Source organism: Trachemys scripta, chromosome 1 (assembly GCF_013100865.1).
Source record: "Trachemys scripta elegans isolate TJP31775 chromosome 1, CAS_Tse_1.0, whole genome shotgun sequence".
Lineage (NCBI taxonomy): Eukaryota > Metazoa > Chordata > Testudines > Emydidae > Trachemys > Trachemys scripta.
Window position 1 is genome coordinate 124,956,462 of NC_048298.1, and position 19,966 is coordinate 124,976,427.

Genomic DNA, 19,966 nt, shown 5'->3' on the forward strand with positions numbered 1-19,966 from the left:
TTTTTTTTTTTTTTTTTAAATCGGCTCCCAGCAAGCCGGGGAAAGGTGGGGACAGAGTCAGGGGTGCACTGCGGGCTCACCACAGTCCCAGATTGCACACTGGGGGATCTAGTCACAGAGTGTTGGGGTTCTTAGGGATTGCTTTCTGTTTTGGCCTGGTTTTGAAATGGGATTAGTTTGACTTTTGGTTTATTGTGAAAGTTGGGGTGCTTATTTACTAGGTGAAAGTTGGCAACTGTGGTCCTGAGGTGGAGTGGTCGTGGATTAGGGTGTTCAATCCTGCCATTGTATTGGGTAAGGAGCTCGGGAAATATTGGGAGCGAAACTGGCAGACAACATGCACAGGAGGTTGGGGAACCAGAACTGTCTAGGCCAAAAACAGGTGATCAGGATGACTGCTGCCCTGTCCTGCCAGATCTTGCATAGCACTCATGGCAGAAGCAGCAGTGGAGGCAAGGCATAGTTTAACTGCTCTGATCAGGAAAGAAGGAGAGCATCATCCTGGGAGTGGTAACTTAGGTGGTGCACTTCTTGTTGGCCTGGGAAGCAAACACATCTCTTGTTAGGGTTCCCTATCATGTGAAAATGCCACGCACCACTGTGTTGTGATTTTCCCACTTGCAGTGAATAGCGAAATGACTGCTGAGGGAATGAGAGAGTACATTCTGCGTCCCCAGAAGCTAGGCTGCACATAGAGAGATTTGACTGCTGATGCATCAGTTCCAGAGATTGACTGCTTCCGCACACAGAGAGGTAGATCTTGCTCCACCTTGCTTGTTGATGTAGAAGACCGTCATGGTGTTGTCTGATGTTATCAGGATTCCAAGGCATTGATGTGCATTCTGGACTCTTGAGTTGTCCATGTTCCTTGCACTGTGTGGATGCCCACATGGGCTCCCCAAACAAGTAGGGACACATCTGTAATGATGGCCTTGTTCAGCAAAGAGGGGAGAGAGGGGACCCATACACATACAGGATGAAGATTTGTCCTTGGTGGGAACGGTCAGCGTGAGGTTTGTGGAATGATCGCTTGGGGAATAAACCAACTGTAGCCATGTTTAAAGACAACAAAGGTGGAGACTTGCGAATGGAGTGATGGACATGCACGTGGCCATGTGGCCAAGTAGCGACAGACACCATTTCACTGTTACCTGAAGGTTGCTCAAGATGTGAGCTAGGATATCGTTCATGGTCTGGAACTTGTCTGTATACTCTTGCAGTGACAGAGTTCAAGGTTGCTCCAATGAAATCCAAAGATTGCATGTGGGTAAGAACCGATTTTTCAATGTTTACTCTGACTCTCAGTGAGGAAAGGAGGCAGAGCATTATAGAGATTGACGTATAGGCTTCTTGGCATGATTTGGTGGTGAAGAGCCAGTCACTAAAGTAAGGGAAAACAATGTCTGACATGAGCTGCTACCACTGAAAATATCTTGTTAAAGACTCTATGGGCAGTAGCTATCCCAAAGGGTAGAACTCTGTATTGGAAATGTCTGGAGCCCATAAATCTGAGAAATAGTCTGTGGTGGGATAAATATTGACGTGAAAGGGATGGCGGTACCAACTGAGCATGGTCTAGAGCCAGCGGAGCCCAATGTTTCTGGCCTTCTTGTCTTACCTGTGGGCCTTAGGACAACCTAAGTCCTCATGGGGTGAACTGGTGGATTTGCTTGCAGGCACAGCCGATTTCTTTGAAGTGGACTTAGAGGAAGACTTATTCCCATGCTTATGAGAGTGCTTCCTAACTTCCCAAGTAGGCCGTGCCATGAGGTGTGTGGGGCTGGATTCCCTGGCACCGGGGTCGGAATCTGGAGCAGGAGGCACGCTACTTGCTAACTCAGACCAATGTATGGGGGGTTCCCAATTGCCGTCTCATTGCCTTCTCCATGAGATACTTGCAGAGATGAAATGCCCACCCTTCTTGGGTACGGCTGGGGAAGGACTGGCAAATTCTGCACCGAGCCATGATATGAGCTTCTCCCAAGCAGCAGAGGCAGTATTGGTAGTTATCACTGACTAAGGAGGACTGTGGACAGTGTCACACCCCAATGGCCCCCTCTCTCAGGGGGTCCCCCTGGGGGAGGCAGATCAGCATTGTATGTTGCCAACGCTGTTGCAATCATCGCAAGGCATTTTGGAAAGGGTTAAAGGTGTGAGTGTAGAGTGGAAGATTCCTTTGCAGGTTGTGAGAGGCTGAAGAGGGAGGGAAAGAGCAAAAAACGGGTTAACTCAATGCTTCAGCTAGCTCAGTCCAAAAATAAAACACTGGCCCCAGTCTAAGGTCACGGCACTCAACTAGAAGTCCGCAGCTGCGTTCATATCTTACCCAACCCCAGTCAGCCATAAGAAAGGAGAACAAAGCTGAGGAGGACTGCAAAAATTGCAAAACCTAGGGAGACAGTAAAGGCCAGCAAGGGGAAAAACAACCGTCTCACATCCCTGAAGCTGGTGTGTTTTGGGAAAGCTGAGGACGCCACAGAAAGCTGGTTTGAACTGGTAAAAAAAGCACAAAAAACAGAGGTCCCTAAACAAAATGCCCCCCCAAAAACCCAGGACTTAAAACCTTCCTAAGAGCTAAAGCAAGTTGGAGATTGATAGCGAACCCTGGACGACCTGTGCACAGGACAGAACTCCCGTCCACCCTCTTCTTCTTACGTTACACCTGGGCTTGGCCAGCATCGGGTAGTGCGTGAGAGCATGAAAGTGGGTTAGGGCTTGGGGCACTAACCCTTTCTTCCTTACTCTAAGTGATGTGGGGAACCCTCAGCACTCTCCGCTGTTATTTTATTATTTTATTAATAAAGCTTTAAAACTTAGACCCTTGGTGTGCTCCTTCATCTCCTCCCCTAACAATCCTGCAGCCTCAGCCTAATCACCTGATGCCTCAGGCAGATTGGTAACATAAATCTGTCACAACAGCAGGCGCAGAGTTTGAAACCTAGAGTTCTGGGCACAGTCTGATACCCAAACAGAGTACGATGGGTTCCTCCGTAGCTTAATCTAACTCTAAAAAGATGCTAAAAACTATTAAAATTACTAAATCTATAAACGTTAAGAACTATTAAAACCCAGGTCTTTGTCCTCCTCTGTTGCATCCAACTGATCAGTCCCCAGTTTATAGCAAAAATTCTTGATGCGTGACCTTTTACTTTGTACTATTAAATTTCATCCCACTTCTGTTACTCCAGTTTTCAAGGTTGTCCAAATCTTCTTGTATGATATTCCAGTCCTCTTCCATATTGGCACTACTTCCCAACTTTGTGTAATCCACAAATTTTATTACCACACTCCTACTTTTTCTGTCAAGATCATTAATGAAAATGTTAAACACTGGTCCCAAGACTGATCCTTGAGGAACTCTACTAGTAACCTCCCTCCGTCCTAGCAGTTCATCTTTCAGTATGATCTGTTGTTGTCTTCTCTTAAACCAGTTCCTTACCCACCTTTCAATTCTTGTATTAATCCGCATCTTCTCCAATTTAACTAATAATTTACAATGTGTAACTGTATCAAAGACTTTACTGAAATCCACGTAGATTAGATCTACAGCATGTCCTTTGTCTTGAAAATTGGTTATCTTCTCGAAGAAAGAGATCAGGTTACTCTGGCATGATCTACCTTTCATAAAACCATGTTGTATTTTATCCCAATTACTGTTTACCTCTATGTCCTTAACTACTCTTTCAAAATTTGTTCTTCGTTCTTGCATACAATTGAGGTCAAACTAAGAGGCCTGTCGTTTCCCACCTTTTTCCCACCTTTCATAAATATAGGTAACATATTTGCAATTCTCCAGTCATAGAGTACGACCCCTAAGTTTACAGAGTCATTGAAAATCTTTGCTAATGGGCTTACAATTTCACGTGCCAATTCCTTTGATATGTTTGCATGGAGATTATCTGGGCCCCCAGATTCTGTCCCATTAAACTGTTTGAGTTTGGCTTCCACTTCAGATATAGTAATTTCTACTACCACATCCTTGTTCCCATTAACCAGCCGGCCACTATCCCCCAAACTTCTCATTGCCTCAGTTTTTAATAAGGGTAAAGTGTTTAAGTATGGCCCATACGTAGATTATCTTTAATCTCCACTCCCATCCTCTGTGTTTAGCAGTCCCACTTCTTTCCTTGTTCTCTTTTTATTTATATGGCTAAAGAACTTTTTATATTGTTTTAAATTTCCATTGGAAGGTCCACCTTTGCTTGGCTTTTGGAAGTTCTCACTTTTCCCCCTACATTTTTTGACCTTCAGCAGGTAGCTTTTCTTGCTGCTCCATCCCTTCTTCCATTCCTTGTAGGTTTTCTGCTTTCTCTTAATAACCCGTTTGAATTCTTGTTCATCCAGTTTGGTCTATAATCTTTCCTTATGAATTTTTTCCCTTTGCTCAGGCCTCCGATAGTTTCTGCATCTTTACCTTCAAATAATTCCAAGCCTCCTCCAAATTCAGATACTGGAGTTCTTCAGCCCAGTCCACTTCCCTAAATAATTCCCTTAATTTTGTAAAGTTTGCCCTTTTGAAATCAAGGACCCTAGCTGCAGAACTATTTTTGTTTATCCTTCCATTTAGCAAGCATGTAGGACCATTAATCATCTCCTGATGCACAGGACTATGATTCTCAACACATGCAGTACATAGTGGATGGATCTGCAGCAATGGGTTCCCAAACTGTGGTGGGGCGACAGACAGCATGCTCATCCCTATTTTGGCACCAGCCCACCTTGCTACTGAGTACTTCAACAGAAAGGTTACTTTTCTGTAGTTATACAAGCAATGATGGATCACCGAGAATTCTTCATTGATATCAATGCGAGCTGGTACCGGAAGGTGCATGACACTCACGTTTTGAAGAACACAGGACTTAGAAAGCTCAGCAAGCTGCAAGCAGAGACATTCTTTCCCAACCAGCAGATTACCATCAGTGATGTTGAAATGCCCATGCTGATCCTGGGGGTACTTAGCCTACCCCTCGCTCATGAAGCTGTGCACTGGCCACCTTGACAGCACCAAGGAAAGATTCAACTACCAGTTCAGAGTGGCTAGGCTATGGAGGAGTCTCAAACAGGTCCTGGCTTGTGGCATGGCTGGAGTCCCCCCTCACTGTTCACGACAGGGGCCGCTGTTTTGGGCTCCTTAAAGGTACCCATAGTGGTTTGCGGAGTGCTGGTGGGGTCTCTGCCAAGTATGCTATGTAGGTCTGCAGCTCAGTACCTGATCTGCTGTTATGCTCCCAGGCCTGGTATCCCTGACGAAGTTCCTTCGTTTTCACATGGCACTGCTGCTGCTCTCTGTCATACCCCTTTGCCCGCATTGCCTGTGCAATATGCTCGTAGATGTCCATGTTTCTATGGTTGGTCTGTAGCTGTGCTTTCACAGCCTCTTCTCCCCACAGGCCAAGGAGATCCAGTACCTGTGTATTCCAGGCAGAAGCGCGCCTAGTCGTACACGGTCTGTTGGGCAGTTGCACACAAGAGCGAGCTCCTAAGTGTGCAATCAGGAAGAGGCATTCCAAAAACATGTGGGAGGCTTAAGGGGTGGATGTGGCTTCCGGTCTCTGTGATCCCTGGACAGTGGAGTTTAAAATTGTGGCCAGAATGGTCACTGTCGCAGGGAATGGGGCATTGTGGGACAGCTGCTGGAAGACTGTTAGGGTTGAGTCAAGTCATGCAGTGTCTACACTCACAATATATTGCCATCAGTAGGTCAACCATGGCTCTACGCCATTCAGGGAGGTGGTTTTACTATACTGCTGTAAATGGGCGCTTACATCACCTGGGGACAAATTTGAACATAGACACACATACACAGATCGACACAAGGAGACTTGTCTCGACCTAACTTTGTAGTGTAGATCAGGCCTAAGTAACTTGCCCGAGATCACTCAGGAAGTCTGTAGTGGAGCAGGGAATAGAACCCAGGTCTCCCAAGTCCTAGGTGGGCAACAAGAAAACTTGGTTATTTAAATGAACTTAACACTGGTGAAAGGTACTGGATCGGCAGTCCAGGTACAGCACAAACTATGGCCGTGCAACCTTGCCCACACATGCCCCAATCCTCACCTGGAAGGGTGAGGGCATAAATCAGGTTCCATGCCCATTCAAACCATAACCATTCGGCAGAGACTGGCAAGAAGTGTTGTCAATTAGTGCAAACTGTGGTGAAGAAGTTTCTTAAAGTGCATATCTGTCTACTAAGAACTGGAGTTAGAGCAGCACTCATTCCACAATGACCAAAGACAGCAACATTTAGTTCCTACTGACGTTGGGTGGATTTCAAAAGGTTTTAAAAGGATCCCAATTTGTGGTTCACAAAGCAAAAAAGAACCAGAGTGACACAGGAGGAAAAGCAAGAAAGGACGCGGGGTGATGCATATATTCTACACAAAAGAGAAAAAAATAGTCACAAATCAATTCATTCTAGAGGAATTCAACATACACTCTTCAGATTTTGTGGCAGCTCAGAGACTAACAAAGTTATTTGGGCATAAGCTTTCGTGTGCTAGAACCCACTTCATCAGATGCATGGAGTGAAAAAATACAGTAGCAGGTATAAATACAAGGACTCCTCATTGTTTTTGCTGACAAGGACTAACACGGCTACCACTCAAACTCTTCAGACTGTGAAATTCAGGGAACAATCAGGTCACGAGCTGATCTTCCTTGCATGTGTACTCCTCTGAAGGATCCCAAATGGATTATTCAGCCAAATTGATAACCAGGCCCTCTGAATCCCTGGTTAAGAAACCTGCCTTATAATCTGAGCTAGTGTCTCCAGTGGTTTGTGCTGCTTTAACCACAGTGTGGTGTGGGTTTCACATTCTGAGGCCGTTCTAAATACTTCAGACCACAGTGAGAATACAGGCTACAACAGGAAACAGATGTGGCTTAACCACAAATGCTACCTTTACTGAAAGAGTGAGTAGTTCTATGGGGGGAGGGGGAGAAATCACACACAAGAAATGCAAATTGTCTTTCCTCTAGGCAAGGGTCTTGCAAGTCAGTCAAAGAAAACAATATCAATAAAAAAAACTTAAAAAAAATACAGCATACTGAAAATAAAATGAATTAAAACAAAAAATAGTGGCCATATCTTAAGATGCTGATGACCACACACAATGTGAATAATAATACGTACAACTTAATATCTCATAGTATTGTTTCCATCTGAAACCAAAAAACTGCGGAGTGGAATTTTGCACAAGAGCAATTTGTTCGGTGTCTCAAGTTTTGCCAAATATCCTAAATGTAATTCACTTCTAAATACCAACAACAACTAAATGATATAATTGGGCTGATGCAGTGACATTCCACTTCCAGCAGCACTACTTGACATTTAACTGGTGGTCTCAATCTAGTCAAAACACATTGATCATTTCATCAGTTACAATTAGAACAGGCAGGTTTGGCAAATCATGTGGTATATTGGCAGAGTTATATGGGGGGACCCCAGTGATGTGACCTTTCATCATTTTCAGTATTATTTCTATTGTCATTCTGAAGATTACCTTAGCATCATTTCAGGACATGACTGAAAACACTCTGTGTTTGGTTCAGCCTACCCGATTTTGGGAGATTTTTGTTTTATTATTTCTGAAGAAAGGACAATAGTTTTAATGCTATGTATTGTGGTCACTTCATGAAATAAAAAAAACAAAATATTTAATAGGCACCTTGTTGCTGTAAGAATAACAGCTTTAAAAATAATTCAAAAGAATTTAAGACACCCCAATAACATTTCATATCAAGCTGTCCCTCCTCAAAAATGCCCTCTCCCCCCCCCAAAAAAACAAACCAAAAAAACCCACACTCCAAATAATCAATATGCAGGGCCGGCTCTAGGTTTTTTGCTGCTCCAAGCAAAAAAGTTTTTGGCTGCCCCCCACCCCAGCCCTGGGCTCTCCCCCTCCCAACTGCACCCTCCTGCTGCCCCAGCCCTGGGTCACAGGTAACTTGCTCCCAGAGAGGGTCATTCAGCAGGAATTTTGGATGTGCACAGAACACAGATAGGATTGGTTCCCACATGGTTACAGAACTGCAGTAAAGTGGAACAATTTTCAGCTTGTGTGACTGCAGGATATGTGGATGTACATTACAAGACTGTCCTACATAAATGAGGAAAAGTTGAGGTGCCTTTATTATTCTTTTGTTCCATTCTTTGTTTCTATGGGGAATGCACTATCACGGTCTTTCTTTTAAACAAATAAAACTAAAACTTTAAAAAAAAAAGAAAAAAAAAAAAGCAATGGCTATTGAAAATAGCAATTCCAGTCCTAATAACCACTGGGAAGCATTTCTTGCTCAATTTATTCTACTTTTTCTACAGCAAGTTACAGTGGATCAGTATATTTGATTTGTGGGAAATGAAGTAACAGCTGCCCAAATTGAGCTTGAGCACTCCTGAATTTTGAGGGTGTTCAAATCTGGAAGGCAGGTGCTAGATTCCCTTTCTGAATATTAGCTATATCTGGAGAGGAAAAGTCAATTTCTGCTTCCATGGCTCACAAGTGGAAATCCTCCTAAGTGCCTGGTACTGTATCTAAAGCTGCCCAGTCTAGTAGAGCCTCCCCTCCCTTACTTTTCATTTTAAATTCTAGTGGGATCCACGTACCTCCCTTGCTAGGCTTCAGATAGAGAGGTGCACCGTCCATTTAGTCCCCCCAATTCCTTCTTTGGGGGAGAGCCCAGGACTGGGGAAGCAGGGGAGTGCAGGTGAGGGCCAGAGCTGGGGCAGCAGGGGGCGTGGGCGGGGGGAGCGGCAAAAAACCTAGAGCTGGCTCTGTTCCTACCATTCACAGCAAGCTGCAGATTTCAGTTCCATACTCCTTTCCCACACCTCTTCCTGTTGCTAGTGGCCAAGGGAATGCTGGGAAATGTAATTCTTTCCCAGCTCCAGGGCTGGCTCTATAGGCAGGGAGCTAACCAAGGAACTACAGCTCCCAGGGGCCCCTGTTGGTTCTTAACTCCCATGCTGGATTCTTGCGCCCCTTGCAAATCTGCTGCCCCCAGCAACTGCTTGCTTTGCTGGTGCCTAGAGCCGGCCCTGTCATAGAAGTCATAGAATATCAGGGTTGGAAGGGACCTCTGGAGGTCATCTAGTCCAACCCCCTGCTCAAAGCAGGACCAATCCCCAACTAAATCCCCAAATGGCCCCCTCAAGGATTGAACTCACAACCCTGGGTTTAGCAGGCCAATGCTCAAACCACTAAGCTATCCCTCCCCCCAATATGTCAATATGCTATACACTCCCCTGGAAATTCTGGCACTGTCATAGGCAGCACACTGAGCTGGATGGATCATTGGTCTGACCCAGTATGACCATTCTTAAATTCAGATTTGGCCAAGTTTGCAAGGCCTTACACTCAACTTGATGTAGTGTAGTTGTAGCCGTGTTGCCCCAGGATATTAGAGAGACCAGGTGATCAACTCCAAAATGTCAGGGAATGTTCTAGGCATCACTGGGCACAACCCTATTGATTTGGGTGAAATTCAGAAGACAGGAAAAGGAAAACAGGGGACACACAAAGCCTCTGGCATTTGGTTAGCAAACTTAGCAACTCCAATCATCTCTAACTGTCTATAGATCAAAGAACCAGCAGATGGCAGCCATTACCACCTTCCAGCATAACACACCCATCTCAGCTCTGCCCTTCCTCCCAACACAGTTTAAAATGTCTACACCCTGAATTACTTATCCCCCACAAAGAAAGAACATAAATAAGAATGGTGGAGGTAAGGGAGAAAATGGGGGCACACAAAGAACCTCTAACATGGTAGGGAGAATGGGGAACCCTGGTACGGGGGAGAAAGTGACATGGAGAGCACACAGAGCCCTGCCATGAGAAGGATGGGAGTTTCAAGAAATACGGTGGTCCAGAAACGTAGCACACAGGGAGCTCGTCGGGGGTGAATGCAGGAATCCAAGGAGCCTCTAGTGTATGCAATGTGCCCATCTTACACAAGCAACAAAATGTGACCCTCTAGTTCAGAGATTTTAATTGTTGAGGGAGTTATTAGTTGGTCTAGCATGGGATCTGTACATGTATACACACTATAGTATGCAAAACTAATATCATTACTTTGTATGGAAAATACTTACGATCTGATTGTAAAGAAGGCAGATTTGTAATAATTCTACTCAAGATATAATTGTTCTTTCCATGCTAGGTGTTACAAAACCTACTGTTGCTCTCAGACAAAACACCGTAAGTGTATAACAAGGATATTACCAAAAATTTATCTAAAAATATATCTTTTCTGCATTTCCTTTTCTATTACTGCAGACATCATAAACATTTTGTTCCACTTCTGTTATTGCAGATATTGAATAAACTCACTCATTTCCCATGAGACAGCTTCACCCAATGCATCCATTAAGCAATGTCTCAAATCTAGCATTTCTAACACCCTAATTATACTTTCATGGTGATAACACAATCCATTGTTTCTGAAATTAATTTATCATTGGGACTGACTCAGGCCAAATATACTCAAATAAATAGGGAAAAAACAGCTTCTGTTTACAAACACCGTGACAATCAACAATGACATCCTCTAGGAAGTCTCACTAATACAAAAGAAAGCTACATTTAGTAGTAAAGTATCAGACAGAAATTAGTTGAAATGAAGGATAAACAGGGTTGAGAGCACAGAGACAACCTAAAAAAATGTCAGAAAGAGATAACATCTATATACAAATAAAAGTAGTTTTAAACGGGCAAATAAGTTTTCCTGATAATGGAAGAGAAACGTCATGCATTCAACACTTCTAAAACATGGTGGAATGACATCAAAGGGGCACAGTATTAAATGGGCATAAACTACACAAGAAGGATAGATTAGATTGTAGAGGTGGAGGGTGAGCACTACAACTTAAAGATTCCATGAAAACAACACATCAGAGTGGAGGGGACCATAAACTTTGGATATAAATCCCAAATCATAAGAATAGGAATATACTACTAGGGTTGTATTACCACACTTCAGAGAATGACATATTAGGTTTGTAGTGTTGAGGGTAATGAGAGAGACAATTTAAAGTTAAGGAGGAATAAAAATGGGTGATTTCAACTACCCACATATAAACTGGTCATATGGTTCAGAGCTCGTGGAACAGCTACTTCCAGAGCACACAAGAGGAGAAGTTACTCTGGATTTAATCCTAAATCCAACATCCATCTCAGCTCAATGTGCAGCCATGCTCATAAAAGCAAATAAAGTGTTAGGATGTTTAAAGAATGTGGAAAAAATAATGAAAAAAACCCCTATAATGCCATTCATTATGTAACTAAATGATAAACCTTCACCTGGAATACTGTATTCTGTTCTGGTCAACCCACCTCAAAAAAGATATAGGAATAACAAAGAGTTCAGAATCAGAGACAGATTTTTTCACATGAAGGAAGCTTGAAAAATTAGGATGTGGCAGTTTAGAGGGGAGAGGATTAGTAGTTATTCCACAATTTTTCATTAGAGCAATTCTAGCACTTTTGTTTAAAGTATCTAGTCCTGGCCATTGCTGGAGACTGGATAATGACCACAGGTCTAATCGAATACTTCACTTCTCAACTACTATGAAACAAGAAATACAAGAAGTGTACAGGGCAGAATAGTAGGCTCTGAGCTTATGTTCCAATCAGTTACTCAGGTGCAAGTCTATTAAAGGCAGTGGGTATGCATAGGCAGAGGTGAAAGTGGGTTGGTACTTACTATCACACCTGTGCATAGGTGTCTCTGAGGGTATACAGGTCTGTCGCATCTTACGCGCATTTAACATGCGCGATTTCAGCTTTACGCGGTCGGCAAAAACCAAAAAAAAAAAAAAAACAACAAAAAGAGAAAAATAACAATTTTAATACTGTACCTGTAGTGCGGGCAATTCCGCCCGCCATTCAACTCAATGTAATTTTGACTATACGCGGTTTTCGCTTTACGCGCTAACCGCGGAACGGAACCCCGCGTAAGATGAGACTCGCCTGTAATTCAAAGAGAATGGAGTTGCACAGATGTAGGTGAGGATCCAGTGTGGCCTGTTAAACTCCTTTATTATTGATGATAATGTGCGAGAAGGAAAGAATCTAGTCTGACTTTTAGAGTCCAGGCAGAGTCTGCAAGACCTACACTTAGGAAAAAATTTTTACAATCAATATCACAAAGCCTTTTGCTGTCTCAAAGTTATTTTTAAAACAGTAAAATGGTATCATGTCTGCAAAGTTAGGCTGATGACAGGCAGTGTTCTTACTGCACAAAATGGGGTCTACAAGCAAGGAAGAGGGAAATTTTCACTGTCTTGTTGTTGTTGTTTTTTTAAACCATCAACAACCTACCTGCAAGTATGTAAATCACAATGAAGTCTTACTGGTGGGACACCACTGAAGAGTTCTTTGAGCACTAACCTACAGAAGATATTTTTAATAGGTGCCCCACTATAGTTTACATTTATTCTATATATACAAGTTATCAAAGATAACAAAATCTAGCACTTAATGTTTTTGCACCTAAGAGGCAACATTTGTATTTTAACTATATTTTCTCTTTTTGTTTTTTATTTTAAAACACTTTGAATGGTCCCACAAAAGTGACTCCCCCTGCACTTAACAGCACTTCGTTTAAAATATATAATTTCTTTTTAAATGATCCATTATTCTGGAAGTCAGAAGACCTGACTTATGTGTGGTTTTTGGAAAGTCACTTAACCTCTCTATGTCTGAGTTTCCTCTCAGCAATAAAATGGACATAACGTGCCATTTTTCTACCTGTGTTGTGAGACTTAATTCTTCACTGACTAAAAAAGTCCATGAGAACCTGTGATGGGGTTTATATACCCCTAATTAAGACTAAAGGGGAGATGGAGCAATGCTGGGCCAAGAACCCCCTGCTCCATGGTAGCTACAGAGCATGTTTGAAATGGAGGACCAGCTTAAAATTGGAGTCTGGCAGTCAAGCTGGGGAGAATGGAGAGGCTGTCGCAGGAAGAAAGCCAGATAGTACCTTCTGGGACAGAGGGATTCACAGGGGAAAGCCCGATCGGGCAGCCAGGCATCTGACCCTTTTCCTCTCCCCTTCTCTCTGACAAGGGGGAATAAATGGACATTGAGGGTATGTTTATGTTGCAATTAGACACCTGGTGCTGGCCCATGCTAGCTGACTCAGTCCCTCTGTGCTTACGGCTGTTTAATTGCAGTGCAGATGTTGGGACTTGGGTGGGAGGGTCCCAGAGATAGGGGTGCAGCCCGAGCCTGAAAGTCTGCACTCCAATTAAACAGCCCCTTAACCCAAGCCCGAGTCAGACAGCATGGACCAGCCGTGGATGTCTAAGTGCAGTGTAGACATACACTGAGAAGTCCTGACAGACTATGCGAATCACTGAGACTGTCTGAACACACGGAAGGAAGCAGAGGGCTGAGACCACGCCCCAAACTGAAGAGAGCGAGGTGGGGGGTTGGAAGCGGCCCAGGGAGGCTGGTCTGGGGTGTCAGCTAAAGGAGATGGAAACACCCTTCACCCCTTGTGCCCTGGGCCGGAACCCATTGGAGATTGCGGGCCTGAGTCCCACTACCCTAGTCCAAATGTGAGCAACCCACAGCAGGACAGTAACTTGGCCGCCAGGCCACCAAATGGCCCGACAAGGCTCCCACGCCCATTCAGGACCTTGGAGACCTGCTGGCCCTTAAGTGACCCTGCTACAGAGCCTCACATGAAAAGCTCCTTACTTTGGTAAGTTATATCAATAGTAGAGCTTGCAGCATCCCCTCCCCTCATTTTAAAATATGGAATATCTACAAAACCTGAACACTGCCTCAAACCGAAATGAACTTGGAGGCCCTCCTTCAGCAAAGTATTTATGCACATGCTAGAAGTGCTTTGCTGAATCAGTGTACAGTAACTCCTTGCTTAAAGTCATCCCAGTTAACGTTGTTTCGTTGCTGATCAATTAGAGAACATGCTTGTTTAAAGTTGTGCAATGCTCCCTTATAACCCTGTTTGGCAGCTTCCTGCTTTGTCCACTGCTTGCAGAAAGAGCAGCCCGTTGGAGTTAGTGGTGGAGGCTTGGAACCAGGGTGGACCGGCAGCCCCCCATCAGCTCCTCGCTCCCCTAAGTTCCCTATGCAGCAGCCGCCCAGTTGCCGGGCAGTTCAGGTGTCCCTCCCCCCACTGCTGTGCTGCTCCTGCCCTCTGCCTTGGAGCTGCTCCCAGGAGCCTCCTGCTTGCTGTACGGGGGAGAGGGGGAAGAGGGGTGCCAATGTCAGGGTTTCCCCCTCCCCCTGCTCCTGCCCCCCCATCCTGTACCTTATCTCCACAGAGCAGTGGGGGGACACGACAGGGCTCAGGATGGAGGAAGCTTGCTGGCAGCAGCTGCTGTCTCAACTTGCTGATCTACTTAAAAAGGCAATGTACTTAGAGTGGGGTCACCGTACTTAAAGGGGCAATGTATGTGTCTGTCTCCCTCACGCGCACACACACACACAGTGTGTGGCTCTGTCTCCCCCCTCTCCATTTGTGCTGCCTTGTAGAGTGTGAGGCTGCATTAACAACAATGTGTTAACCCTTGAGGGCTCAGCCGAGTGCTAGTTCATCATTTAGCAGTAAGGCATTCCCTGGGAAATAGCCCACCCTCTGACTTCACCACTTCAACCAAGCTTCACAATCATCATTGCTGTGTACAGTATTAAATTGTTTAAAACTTATACTGTGTATATGTGTGTGTATATATATATAAAATATAGTCTTTTGTCTGGTGAAAAAAAATGTCCCTGGAACCTAACCCCCGCCGCCGCCCCTCCCCCCCATTTACATTAATTTTTATGGGAAAATTGGATTCGCTTAACATCGTTTTGCTTAAAGTAGCATTTTCCAGGAACATAACTACAACATTAAGCAAGGAGTTACTGTATGTATCTTATTTGTATAATATACCAGGGCCAGAATTAAGAGGCAAAGCAGTTTCAGATGTATCCTTCATCTGCATTTATTTCTAATATCTACAAGAGATATTGGTTCTGTCTAAATGTAATTATACACAAACGTGTGTGTTCAACTTGGCAGGGAGTCAACTGTTCCTACTTCTCAATTTTCAGTGCTTTATTAAAAAGTGGGGAGTTGAACAAAAGCAATCAAGCTTGTCTATACATCAGTATTTCACAATATACAGACATAGGAGAAACAGAATTACTCAATTTTTTTTTTTGAATGCTTGGAAAACAAAATTTCCTTGTTAGGGTACTGATGAAATAGAGGGTGTTGTCAGAGAAAAAATGTAGCTCTACAATTTCAGGATTAGAATGCAGAATGGAGCATTCTCCAGATGCCAAGCTTTTAATTCCCAGCTCATACACAATAAGGTCTTCTCTGTTCAAGACCTCTGTACCCCCAAAAAATCTTAATAGCTTCCATTTTCTGTTGCCCGATGAAGCTGTGTGCTGAAAGCATGTGTGTACTTATGCTGAAAAGAAGCAAGATATAAAAGACGTTCCCCATTAATCATCAGGGTTAGGAAAAGTAATGCTAGGCATGATAAATAGAGTTGGGCATACAGAAACACTCCAAGTTAGAACTGCACTCAAAATCATTAGGATCAGTATGGGAAGTACACAGTCCTTGCTCAAAGCCCACCCCAGTAGGTGTATGTCTGTTTCATCACTGGATTTTAGAAGAATGGAGAAAAGGAAAGAGGATGGATAAAGGATAGCTGAAGCAAAAACACACTGAAAAATTGCAAGGAAACCAGCTGTATCAATGTGCTTCCTCTAAACACAAAGACACGTGTGCGCGCGCGCTATATCAATACAGGTTTTGTTGGCCATTTTAAATCCAGCCTGTGTCTTAAAACAGGTAGCCTACGTGTCCAGAAGACAAATATTCACTTGAGCAGGAAAACATAAAACCAATTCAACAGAGCAGATCATACATTTTTAACCTCATAGCACGGCAGGAAAATGCTTTAAACCTGTAGCAAGTCAATGAGAAATCTTCCCCACTGGTAAGCACAATAGCAGCCATCCATTTCAATAGAAGTTTATCAGCAGTGAAACCTGACCGAGATAAATGAGGAAGCTTTTGAGCCACAGCCTGCTTCTGCCTGCTGCAGGCTGCCAGATAAAATAGGAACAAAAGCTCCCTGCTGCACCCCCTACCAGTCTCCATTAACCCCTGCTGATGTTTTATTATCGTCTGGGGGCTCCAGAAAAGCGTAGCATGAATCAGTGCGTAAAAATAAATAATAAAGCACATATGTGGCACAAACAAACCAGAAATCTGGCTTGCAGGAGACACTGACTTCTTCAGTGATGCAATAAGATTACTATTTGAGTAATGCCACACATTGAAAAACAAAAAAGCAAGCACTATTTAATAATTTTATACGGAAAATCTACTTGTATACAATAATGCGTAAGCACACTGAAATGTCTCTCTCTCTTTGTCCATACACAAGGCCACTTATCAAGCCAGGAGCAGGCTGTTTTCCTGACTACCAGTTCCACGATTAGACCATGCATCAGGCCCTTCATTTTCAGTTTTTATTTTTTAAAGAACTTCACAGGAACTTATCAGTATTTATTCTAAAAATTTAAAAATGGGTGAAAAATAATTAAAAATCAAAAATGAAGGGCAGTGGGCAAGGCAGGGCAGTAGGGTAACCACCTTTTCAAAAGGCAAAAGCAGGACAGGCAGGTAGCCTGCCCTCTGTGTGGTCCTGCTCCTCCTCTTCCTCCCAAGTCCCCACCCCCTGCCCCTTCTCTTTCCCTGAGGCCCTGCCTCCTGCTCCTCCTCTTCCCCCAAGACCCAGCCCCATGGCTAGGCTGGAAGCTGGAGCAGGGCCATGGTAAGAGCCACCTAGGGAGTCCAGGCTGCTGTGGGGAACCTCAGACCCTCCATGTCCTGGAGCAGCCTCTGGCGTGTGCCGTCCTAGGGCAGGTGGAGAGTCTGGGACTCCAGGGCTCCCCACAGCTGCCTAGACTCCCTGGGTGGTTCTTACATGCCCGACTCTGGCTTCTGGCTTGGCAGAGACCTAGGGGGCGGGGGAGGAGAGAGGAGGGGGAGGAGCAGGGGGCAGGGCCCCATGGTGAGGGGGACTAAGGCCCACCTCAGCCTCATCCCCATCTCCTCTCCCTCCCCCCACCCACCCCACACCAGAAAGAGGCAGGCGTCATCCCTGAACCTCAGGCAGGTGCAGACCAGTGCCGCAGGGAATCCAGGACAAATGCTGTCCTAGTGTTAATGAGCCCAGGACCAGGACTTGGACTCTACATTTCATGCTTGTCAGGATGGGTGGTCACCCTATAGGGCAGGAGGTATGCTTACTACTCACAGGGGTTGGGAGTATTTGCGATGTAGCCTCGTCTCCTAGGATCTGACTTCCTGCCTTTCTCACTCCCTAGCTGCACAGAGGAAGCAGACGGGACTCTGGCAGTTCAGCATGGCCAAGACAATGGTAGGCTACACCCTGGGAGCCACGCTGAAGGATATGGGTCAGGACAGGGCTTGGTCCAGCAGGGAGCTCAGCACTCACAGAGTCTAACTGCAGGCTGGTAAACAGTGCGGAAGCGAGATGGGGAGGGAGGTGGGTCCCAGCAGCCGAAACCACATGCACAAGGTGCCATCCACTTCCCCTGCAAGACAGAGCCCTCCACTCTGCCCCGGGTGAATCAGTGTGACCCCAGGAAGCAGATGGGGCTGAACTGAAGGGCACGGGTCAAGAGGGGGCTCTCTCTGGGAAGTGGACAGGATGCAGCCTTCCACTCCCCCCTGTGCCTGACCCCGTCCACTTCCTCCACAAAAAATTCCTGGGTCCTGAAAAAGCTAAAATTGGTGAAAATTGGGAAAAACCCGAATACTGACTTTTTCAAAATCCAGGAATTTTTTTGGAGAAAAAAAATCAATAAATACCAAAATCAACAGGCTACGCAACATCTCAAATTAAATTAATTTTTTTTCTCTCCAAGGTTAAAGGATCAACTTCTACTAAGGCTACACAAAAAGTGAATTTTGTTTGTTTGTTTCTAAACAGCAGAGATCTAGTCATCTCCTTAGCACATGTACCATTTTGGTGATAATGATATTTGGTATTCAGTTGTTTACAGTCTCAAAAGCTTGTACATTAGACACAACGAGAGACCAAATTTAGCCCATAATTGAAATGTATGAAAATTGGCCTACGGCAAATAGAAATGTTTCTTGTCCTCCCCCTTTCCTCATTTTGCTCTTCCCCATTTCTTTTTTAAATAAAAATTATAATGGAAAGAAATGAAAGGGGGAAGGAGAGAAACCTATTCCCCCTGCAATATTTGAAACCCTAACAACATTGTGCTAAGCATATAAGAACTTGGAAATGAAATTGACTAGAAATAAGTGAAAATGACTATTTTAAAACAGTCTGAAATGAAAAAAAAACCACACAAACAGTAAAATGCATGTATGTTTACATAATTTTTTCCTAATGTGTTATTACCAATGTAAGTAAGGAAATCTGTTTTTTTTAAAACAACTAGGAACATAAGAATGGCCATACTGGGTCAGACCAAAGGTTCATCAAGCCCAGTATCCTGTACTCTGCCAGTGACCAATGGCAGGTGCCCCAAAGGGAATAAACAGACAGGTTATCATCACGTGATCCATGCCCTGTCACCCAATCCAGCTTCTGGCAAATAGAGGCTAGGGACACCATTCCTGCCCACCCTGGCTAAAAGCCACTGATGGACCTATCTTCCATGAATCTATCTAGCTCCCTTTTTTAAAGGTGTCCTTTTTAAACAAATCCTCCCAATAGCAACTGATCCCCACTCCCCAAACCTATTACCTGGTTATTATTCCCCATTTATAGGTAGAGAAACTGAAGAAGAGTAGTGAAGTGACTTGTCCAAGGCCACAGAAGAAGTCACTTGGATACTTGGATTAGAATTAAGGAGTTCCTTATTCAGAGTAAATCCTCCACACCCATGCTACCTCCTGAAGACCTTCATGGCAAATATATCAGTGTCTATATACAGAAAAATGGAAGTTGCTCTATTGTTTTAACTGTGTAGAATTAATTAAAAATGCAATTAACAAACCTCAATTTTGTCTGTTTTCGCATCTCCCCAATATATTTTGCTTTCTGCATAATCCAGGGCCAGTCCATTTGGCCAGCCAAGTGAAGTATTCACCAGCACAACTCTGTCTGACCCATCTAATGCAGCCCTCTCAATCTTTGGAATTTCTCCCCAGTCAGTCCAATACATGTATCTGCAATGGAGAGCAGAAGAGATGTTACAAATACTTTAAAACCAATGCTTTCAACCTTCATGCAGCTCATCTCTCATACCCCCAAACCAAAACTGTGTGATCAGAAGACATACAATACAGACCAACGCATTTCTAGGACAAATGGACATGATTTCTATCACTGAGGTGGTAAAATTCAACTTGTGCAATATGTCCTCAATGGTGCTGATGTGTGTAAATGCACTGGTCAGTTTAACAGAATTTCCATAACAATCCACTGCAATTTTCATAATTGTATAGCCATTTTTAATGAGCTTGAATTAATAGCCAATTCTACTTAGTTATTCAAATCTGGAAACATGGGCAAAGACCAGAAAGAAATAAAGGGGACCAGTAATTAATCAATAAGTGGAAGTAGTTTATTCATCCCCATTTGTTAACTTTCAGATAATCCAGATTTTTTAATTTCAAGCAAACAGAGTATATGTAATATTCACGTTCCACTATCTACATGCATGTACATATAGACATCAGTTCCTATTTTACTAATTTTTTGTTTATGTTTTATATTTGGGGACAGGGTTGACTTTTTTAAAATCTTTTTCAGCTTGAGATGTACAAACACAGTGTTAAACCAGAACTGACACTAAGTTCTGATGTAATCTATTTAGTAATTTTGAGAAATTGCAAAACGAGAAACAGGAAAAAAAAATAGGAGGAAGAGGTTGAAAAAAAAAAAAACTAATGAATTTTAGCTTTGGAAACGTAAGAC

At 43.8% G+C, this 19,966-nt stretch overlaps 1 protein-coding gene across 2 annotated transcripts in view; it reads right to left on the bottom strand.

The window, feature by feature from the left end:
• LRP6 (LDL receptor related protein 6) overlaps window positions 1-19,966 on the bottom strand; it is a 202,185-nt gene that overhangs the window by 56,450 nt on the left and 125,769 nt on the right. The window contains exon 7 of one of the 2 annotated variants that reach the window (XM_034784364.1): window positions 19,044-19,215. In XM_034784364.1, the coding sequence (XP_034640255.1) occupies window positions 19,044-19,215 (172 nt within the window). Of the gene's footprint in view, window positions 1-11,703; window positions 11,812-19,043; window positions 19,216-19,966 lie in introns of those variants that run through there. The other variant, XM_034784371.1, reaches the window with a different exon arrangement.